At 36.2% G+C, this 9784-nt stretch overlaps 1 protein-coding gene across 1 annotated transcript; it reads left to right on the forward strand.

Annotated features, from left to right (window-relative positions):
* The first annotated feature begins 8545 nt into the window (after positions 1-8545).
* On the forward strand, positions 8546-9490 carry LOC114100067 (olfactory receptor 5B12-like). Its single transcript, XM_027944675.2, has one exon. It carries the CDS (start codon positions 8546-8548, stop codon positions 9488-9490), a length of 945 nt encoding a protein of 314 aa, XP_027800476.2.
* Positions 9491-9784: the final 294 nt, after the last annotated feature.

Consider the following 9784-nt stretch of genomic DNA (forward strand, 5'->3'; position numbering starts at 1 on the left):
TATATATTGATGGAATTTTATTAATATTTTATTTAGGATTTTAATATCTAGTTTCATAAAAGATATTGGCCTGTATTTCTCCCTTTTTTGTAATATTCTTGGTGGGTCTTGTTTTCAAGGTATGTTGACCACATAAATGTTGATAAAATATATCCATTCATTTTTAATTACTGAAATACTTTTTATAAGATTGGTATTCCTTCTATTTATATTTTTAAATTGACAGATAATATTGTATATTTTTCTTGTGTATAACATTATGTTTTGAAATATCTATGAATTGTGGAATGGTTAAATCTAATTAACAAATGTATGACCTCACATAGTAGTTTTTGTGATTAGAGCACTCAGTATCTACCCTTTTGACAGTTTTCAAGAATATAATAATATATTATCATTAACTATAGATCTTTTGAAATTTATTACTTTTCTGTATGGCAATCATGTTGTGTACATACATGATAGAATGTTGGTCATTCTATTGTTCATATATACTGCATTTTCTTTACCCATATGTTGACGGACACTCAATTGCTTCTGTATCTTGGCTGTTGGTTGTAGTGCTCAATGAACATAGGAGTAGAGATATCTTCTTGAGATAGTGATTTCCTTTGGATTTATATCCAGAAATGGAATTGCTGGAGCTTATGATAGTTCTATTCTTAATTTTTTTAAGAACCTCCTTATCGTTTTCGATAATGATTGTACCAATTTACATTCCCACCAATAGTGTAAAAGGGTTCTCTTTGCTTCATATCCTGACCAGTACTTTCTGTGTTTTGAATTTTTGTTTAGCCATTCTAACAGTTGTAAGATATTTCATTGTGGTTTTAATTTGCATTTCCCTGATGATTAGTGATTTTGAACATTTTTCACATGCTGATTGGCCTTCTGTATGTCTTCTTTGGAAAGATGTCTATTTAAGTCCTATGCCCAGTTTTAAACTGGTTTATTTATTTATTTTTTGCAATTGAGTTGTATGAATTTCTTGTAAGTTTTTGATATGAACCCATTACCAGATATATGGCTTGCAAATATTTTCTCCCGTTCCATAGGTGGTCTTTTCATTTTGTTGATTGTTTTGTTTGCCAGGTAGACACTTTTAGTTCAACACAGTTGCACTTGTTTTGACTTTAGTTTTCGGTGTCATAGCAAAAACATCATCGAGGGGGGATGGGAATAGGAAAGAAAGTAGAATGAATTGGACATGATTTTCCTGTGAATACACCACCAGTGAAATTCCACATCATGTACAACCACAAGACTGGGATCCTAATTAGAGTAAGTTATGCTTTCTGTGTAATAGGTCTAATGTATGTGTAATATGTATAATATGTGTGATATGTCAAAATACACTCCACTGTCATACATACCTAAAAAATCCAAATAAAATAAAATAAAAAGTTAACAAAAATCCATCATTCACGAAATCTATATGAGGGAGATTTCTCCTGTGTTTCCTTTTAGAATTTTTGTTTTAAATTTCAGATCTTTAAATCTTTGGTCGGATTGAGTTTTTTCTTGTGAGTGGTGTAAGAGAAGAATTGAATTTCATCTGGTTGCATGTGTGTATCCAGTTTTCCCAGCACTGTGAATTAAAGAGTCTATCCTTTCTCTATTGCATGTTCTTAGTGCCCATGCCAACTATGGGTTGTCTGAGTAGGGGCCTATATTTGGGCTATTTGTTCGGTTTGATTGGCTGATATGCACATTTTCATGTTAACATCATACTGTGTTGGCACCTAAAACTTTGTAACACATAGCCATACATCAGTTAATGCTGGAGATACATTCTGAGAAATGCAACAGGCAATTAATTCACAGACGGTACTTACACAATGTCAGTGTCCAGAATTTTCACCTACTTGTTTAAACACATTTCCAGGTATTTTTATTGTGTTTCATGCTATTTTAACTATGATTTTTTAAAAAACTTTTTCTTTAGGTAGTTTTTCTTAATGTATATAAACACTACTAATTTTGGTATGTTGATTTTTCATTCTATAACTTTATTGAATTATCTTATTGATTCTAATGATTTTAGCTGTGGGCTTGTCACATATAGCTTTCATTATGTTGAGATACATTTTTTGTGTCCTTTTATTAATTTTATCATAAAAAGACACTGAATGTCAAATTCCTTTTCTACTTTGAGATGATAATATGATTTTCACTCTGTTACTGTGACATGCCACTTTTAATATTTTTCATATATTGAAACATCTGTGCAGTCCAATCTCATTTGATCATCATGTAAGAGCCTTTTAATATGCTTCTGAATTCAGTTTTTATTATTTTGTTGAGAACACTTTATTTATATTATATTAACATTTTATTTATATCCACTTGTAATTTTCTTTTCTTATAATGTCATTTTCTGTTTTTGGCATCGAGGTAATGATGACCTCATAAAATAAATTTCAAAGTGTTCCTTTGTCTTCAATGTTTTAGAAGGATTTAAGAAAAATTGCCATTAATTTTTCTTTAAATAATTGATTCTTCAATTTGAGAATAACTGGCATTAATTTTTCTATAAAGTAATTGGGGAATTCACCAGTGAAGCTCTGGTGCTAGGCCTTTTCATGTTGGCAAGTTTTTAATTACTGATTCAATGTCCTTACTTGGTTTTGCCTGTCCATATTTTCTATATGATCTGTCTATGTAAGTTACACAGTTTTAGTAAATCATATTTTTTTAAGTTACTGAGTTTGTTGGTATATAATTGTTAATGGCAGTCTTTTATTATCTCTTGTATTTCTGTATTGTTTTATTTATTTGAGTCTAGCTAAAGTTTTGTCAGTTCTGTTTATCTTTTAACAAAACCAACCCTTATATTAATTGATCTTCTCTTTGTTTTTGTAATCTCCAATTCATTTGTTTCTGCTCAAATAATTATTTTGAATTCTTAATATCTGTTTCTTTGAATTTTTTTTTTTTTTAAATTGGGAACTCCACGTGTTCTATTGGTGGTGATGTGTTTACTTGGTTTTTCATGGTTTTGTTGACTTGAGTTTATGTCTGTACAAATGGTGTATCAATGATCTCTTCTAGATGTTATGGGCTGGTTATGGTGAGGAAAGGCCCTCTCTCTTGGGGATTGTAGAGCACTGACTAGGAGGGGGGTAGCAGTTTTGACTCTTATGAGGGTGCAATGGCGTAGTCTTTGCGTAGTTGTATTAGCTTAGGTTGGTGTTGGTGAAGATTGCAGAGATTCTCAACAGTCAAAGCTGTATCAATAGTGCCTGTCATGGAAGAGTACAATCGTGGTTCCTTCTTTGTGGATGGGGTGTGAGGTGGTGAAGCACTGTCTCCTTCTCTGGGGGTACTGTGGTAGGGATGAATGTTGGCTACCGTGGTGACAAAGGATCGTGTTCTCATCATAGCAGATTCCTGGGGACCACTGTGACACCCATTACATGGCTGATATTGATCAGCTTCTACTCTTCAGCTCTGTTCCCAGCCATCTCCAGACATTTCAGTTATGCCCGTATTCCCAGTGGTCCTTTTCTTTATGGTTATTCCCCTTTGTTTTGGCTCTCCTGTGTCTTGCTCTTGGTTCTTTAATGGTCCTCTGAGTCCTCCTAAGGCTATTGCCATTCATGGGTAATTGTTTACTTGTTGTTTTTGTTGGGGGAAGAAGATTTGTATCTCATACTCTGCCATCTTGCTGATGTTGCACTATTTCTGTTTCAGTTTGTTTGGGGAGAATGCTTAACTGAAAACTGTCAGTGAAAGGCTTCTTTTATTTATTTATTTTTTTATTTTTTGAAAGGCTTCTTTTAGATTCTGCTGTGTCTTTTATCTATGTTTCCTGCTGCTATGACAGAATGGCTCAGATTGGGTGATTTATAAAGAAAAAGAATTATTTCTTATAATTCTGGAGACTGGAAAGTCTGAGATCGAAGGGCTACATCTGATGAGATTCTTCCTGCTGTGTCAACATGGTAGAAGGGACCCTGCGCTGAGACACTGTGCATGCCAGACCAAAGAGCAAGAGAAGGCCACGTTTAAAACCCCATTTTGTAATCAAAATGACATTCATCCCTTCACCAGAGCAGAGCCCTCATGACCTAATTACTTCTGAAAGTTCTCGCCTCTCACCCCTGTTACACAGGCTATTGAATTTCAACATGAGTTTTGGAGGGGACACTATACTGCAGTATGCCGACCTTCTTGAAACTCAGGTCCTTCAGTCCACACTTTTCATTTTGTTTGGGCTGATCTTTCCCATGTCATACTTTGGGTCATTATTAGACTTTGCTGGAATAACTATTCAGACCAATCAGTATAAAGAAGATTTCTTCTTTTCTCTCTCATTCTCCTCTGTGTAGCTAGATAGCTTATTTTATATATATCCCATATCCGTTGATGTGTTTCTTAGGGTTTTTATTTGTCTAGCATCTTTTCTATTGGGATGTAAACACCCTGAGTAAAAGCATTTATTTATTTATTTTGTATGGGTCTGTGTTCCTCAGTTTTGTCCTTATGACTGAAACCCATTGAGATGAACGAATTGACATTTCTTCTCAATGGTTCAAACATTTAAGGTGAATTAAGGGAAGGGCCAGTTCTTGAAATCCACTTGTCTTATGCAGTGACAGAATCTATATACCTATCTCCTAATACTTAAGTCAAATTGCATTCCTTAGAGGTCATGCTGTGGCTTGATCTGTTCATTTTCAAAGAAAGTTACTTCAAGTAATGTAAATATACCCAAGATCTTCCAAAGAAGCAGAGCTAAATCCCTGTAGACACTGTAGTCCCTGATTCCTAGTTAGGTGAGATAGAGTGCCTTGTAAACTTCACAGGGTATTAGTTCCCTGAGAGCTCAATAACTACATAATTACCTCAAGGTTCTCATTCTTCAACCTTTCAAATACTGACCTAACTCCATTTCTCTTCATATAAAAGGAGAAGCCCAAGAATCAGAGTCAATTTGGCCATTCATTTATTTACCCAATTGTTATTAAGCATCTGATAGCAACAATGACCTTCCCCCCATTGATATATTATTAACAGCCTACAACAATGTCGAGGGGAAAAATACCAATAACAATCATATTGATTGATATCATGATTGTCATTTCTTACCAAGTAAAAGGCATTCTTATATAGATTCTCTCATTTCCTTATCATGGTGATAGTCTTCAGACTGAGGCTGAAGCCTGCCGTTACTGGGGCTTTTTATAAATTAAGACATGAAAGTTAAAATGAACTAAGTGACTATCCAAGAAGAAAAAGCAGCAGATTCTGGACTCCAACTTACGCTGGCTGATTCCAAAGCCAAAATAATCCTTTTCTTTCTTTTTTCAATTTTTCCCTACTCTAGAAAATTTAAAACTTTTTAGTTCAAACCCTAAAGACTTTCCAAATAAAGATGTTTTCCTTCTTTTAAGGACTGAATTTCTGCCTTGAGACCTGATCGTATACAACCATGCTGGACCTGCGTGGTTGTGTTGATCAGGGAGGAAGGTAAGCCTCTAAGTCGTATCAGCTGTCTGCACAGAGCTGCAGGGGCTGAAATAACCAGGGAAATGCATAAAAGCAGACCTCTCTCCTTTGGCTCATTCAGAGCTTTGGCTTGAATACTGTGAATTTTTAAAATGTTTCATACATCTAAAAGTTGTATATATAAACACTAATATATATATATTTTTTTCTTTTGGCTACCAGGGATTGAACTTAGGGGTGCTCGGCCATTGAGCCACATCCCCAGCCCTATTTTGTATTTTATTTAGAGACAGGGTCTCACTGAGTTGCTTAGTGCCTCGCTGTTGCTGAGGCTGGCTTTGAACTCGCAATCCTCCTGCTTCGGCCTCCTAAGCCTCTGGTATTACAGACATGCGCTACTGTACCCGGCAACAATAATGAGTTTTTATTAGAGCATGTATATTTATTTCAGTTTTCTTTTTCAGAGACTATGGTAACAGTTATCTTGGTGGATTTCAGGGTTATTGAGCAGATCAAATAAGGTATCAATAAGAAATATTATTGAAATCCGTAAGGTTATACTCTTATTTTAAAGATAGACAGAAGGAGCAAAGATTAATAAGTGAGGGATAAGTCAGGTTTAGAAATCAGTTATAAAATACACTGAAATAGAGAGTCATAAATTTACACAAGATAAAACTAATTATAAGAAAGAGAGGACCTGACTTCACGTTCTAATTATGCCACTTAAGACTTATCTAGGTATTGGTGACACAATTTATTAACTATTTCATGGACTGATTAATGGATAAAATGTAAATGAGGTCAGGTATCATCATGTAGTTCTGAGCCAGTGAGTAAAGGAAGATTCACTTTTTGAGTTTGTACTGAGAAATAACTATATGAGTTTAAAATGATATTCCTGATAAATATTGTTTAAAAGTTTGAAATAATATTTCTGATAAATATTTATTTGACATGATATTCTCCTGATAAAGCGCTTGGACTTGGACTCAAAGTCTGATAGGACTTCCCACATCATCTCACCTCTTCTACTTTCTACAGTCTTCAGAATGTATCTAAGCATCCGGAAGCTTCAGTTTTCATATCTGTGAATTGGGAATAGTATTTCACTTGACTTGTGAGGAGTAACTGGGGTAAAGTGTCACAGTGTTTGGTTTGGTTGTGGAAATGTAGTAAATGATCAATAAATTATATCTAATAGCTAACATCATAATTGATTATGGCTTCTATACATGGAAAATAACAAATTAAGGTAAAATTAAATTTTAGAGTAAAAAATAATACATTCTATTAATGATACTAGCATAGTGGTGTACAAAGGGGAAGGTTTGAAGAAGACTTCAGGAAAGCTCTGAAACTTGTTCTTCTTTGAAAAATACACGAGATTTGGATACAGAGAAGAGAGTGTTTTGTCAGGAAGATTTGAATTTTGAGTTTGTCCTGAGAACTAACTATATGACATTTCAATCCATAAGAAAGTTTCCTGTGTGTGGAACAAAAGATAATACAAAGATCAATAGGTGCCCCAGAGAATCTTTGTAGCTCTTGTTTACTTTTCAGTACACTAAAACAAGCTTGATGTTGTTGTCCTCCACAAAGATGTTGAATTAAAATATAAGATTTTATATGTAGAGAATAAATTTGGTAAAAAATTTTGAACACATTCTTAGTACTCTCCTGCCCCCAAATTTGAGAAATCTTTATTGGGAGTATTGATTCAAATGAGTACTTTTCTAAGGAATTAAGAGGGTACCTTGCCGGGCATAGTGGCACACACCTGTAATCCCAACAGGACCTAAGAAACTCAGAGAGACCCTGCCCTTAAATAAAATATAAAGAGGCCTGGGATGTGGCTCAGTGGTTAAATGTCCCTGGGTTTAATCCCTGGTACAAAAAAAAAAAAAAAAAAAAAGGCACCTTAATCACTCTGAATAAGTCACTTCTAAATCAGGGAGAACTGATGCAGAACCTAAAAGTTGTACTAATGTAATAAAAGTAAAAAATGTTTATTTTCTTAGTGTCTTTAATCCTTGTACAAGAATTTCTACTGTCTTCTCTGTGTTGGAATATGCATAGCATCTTGTACCATGAGATCATTTTAGACTAAGGACATACTATATTTAAGAGTCTTCCACTATCATATTACATTTTTCTTGACATAATGAAAATAACAAAAAGTCAGTAGAAGTAAAATTAATTCAGTTTCATATTAATTTTGCTAAATGCTATGGTCTGGTTGTTTCTGTTTCTCCACCAACCCCATTCATGTGTTGAATTTTTAAAAATATTTATTTTTTAGAAGTAGTTGGACACCATACCTTAATTTTGTTTATTTATTTTTACGTGGTGCTGAGAATCGAACCCAGGGCCTCGCACGTGCTAGACAAGCGCTCTACCGCTGAGCCACAATCCCAGCCCCCAAGTGTAGAAATTTTAAGCTCCAAATGGATGGAGGATAAGAGAGGTGGTTAAGCCATGAGAGAAGAGTCCTCATGGATAGGCCTAGTGCATTTATAGAGGAGACCCCAGAGAGATTGTGGGCTTCTTCCACTAAGTGAGACACAGTAAGAAAGTACCATCTCTAAATAGGAAACGGGTCCCCAGCAGACATGAGTCTGCCAGACTCTTAGTCTTAAATTTCCCAGAATTCAGGACAGGGAAAAATAAATTTTTATAGCTTATACTCGATCCAGTATATGGTATTTTTTTGGTAACATCCAGAAAGGGCCAAGACACTAGGCTATTCAAGTTTCAAGGATAATTCTTATTTGTTTTACAAGGTTGGAAGGCATTAGGACGTGCTCCAGTTAGAAATCTGATGCTTTTATCAAAGTATTTTCTTTTTGGTATCTTAGTTCAATCATTCATGAAGCTTGAAAATTATAATGGATTACCTGCAAAATCCTTTCACGGAAGACACTGTGAGCAGCTGTTAATGGACAGCTGCCTTCTGTTGTCACAGCATGCTTCAGACATGGGAACCAGGTGTTGCAAAACTGGGGACCTGCTGAGGGAGCTCAGCACAGTCCTGCTTTCCTTTGTCATTCTGACTCTCCTTTCTCACTGCTACAGGGCAGCCTCATGACTCCCAATGGAGAACAGTACAGAGGTGACTGAGTTCATCCTGGTGGGGCTAACAGATGACCCAGAACTGCGGATCCCACTCTTCATCCTCTTCCTCCTTATCTACCTCAGCACCCTGGTTGGGAACCTGGGAATGACCACGCTGATCCTGCTGGACTCCCATCTCCACACTCCCATGTACTTTTTCCTCAGTAATCTGTCCTTGGTGGACTTTGGGTATTCTTCAGCTGTCACTCCCAAGGTCATGGTGGGTCTCCTCACAAGAGACAAAACCATGTCCTACAATGCTTGTCTCACCCAGTTCTTCTTCTTTGTTGGCTTTATCATTACAGAAAGCTTCCTGTTGGCCGCCATGGCTTATGACCGCTATGTAGCTGTGTGTAGACCCCTGCGCTACACCACCACCATGACCACAGCTGCCTGTACTCGTCTGACTGTGGGCTCCTACATCTGTGGTTTTGTGAATGCCTCCATCCACACTGGGAACATTTTCAGACTCTCTTTCTGCAGGGCCAATGTGGTTGACCACTTTTTCTGTGACGGCCCTCCTCTCCTGGCTCTCTCATGCTGGGACACCTATGTCAGTGAGATGGTTATTTTCTTTGTGGTGGGTTTCAATGACCTCTTTTCGATCCTGGTCATCTCAGTCTCCTACCTGTTTATATTTATCACCATCCTGAGGATGCGCTCATCTGAAGGACGCCAGAAGGCCTTTTCCACATGTGGTTCCCACCTCACTGCAGTCACCATCTTCTACGGGTCAGGCATCTTCATGTACTTACAGCCCAGCTCCAGTCACTCCATGGGCACTGACAAAATGGCGTCTGTGTTCTACTCCATAGTCATCCCTATGCTCAACCCACTGGTCTACAGCCTGAGGAACAAAGAGGTCAAGAGTGCCTTCAAGAAGGCTGTGGGCAAGGCAAAATCCTCTCTAGGATTTATTTTTTAATTATATGGGATGCATAATAACATAGCTCTATGTATCTCAGATTATTCTTTGTCTAAATCCAATACTGGACTTCCTAAGTCCAATATGGACTATTTTTTAAACCTGTGTTTTTCATTCTCTCTATTTTTTTTTTATGTGATTCACTTTTAAAAACAAAACAAAACAGCATTTTAGATAGTAAAGTGTAACGTATTCTGAAAATCATGTTTTCCTTCCCTGGAAGGAAAGGATTATTCTGGATTACTTATGTTAAAAGTCACCAATTACTTTAGCAATTTTTCTGGATCACTTATG

The sequence above is a fragment of the Marmota flaviventris genome, chromosome 9, assembly GCF_047511675.1.
Source record: "Marmota flaviventris isolate mMarFla1 chromosome 9, mMarFla1.hap1, whole genome shotgun sequence".
NCBI lineage: Eukaryota > Metazoa > Chordata > Mammalia > Rodentia > Sciuridae > Marmota > Marmota flaviventris.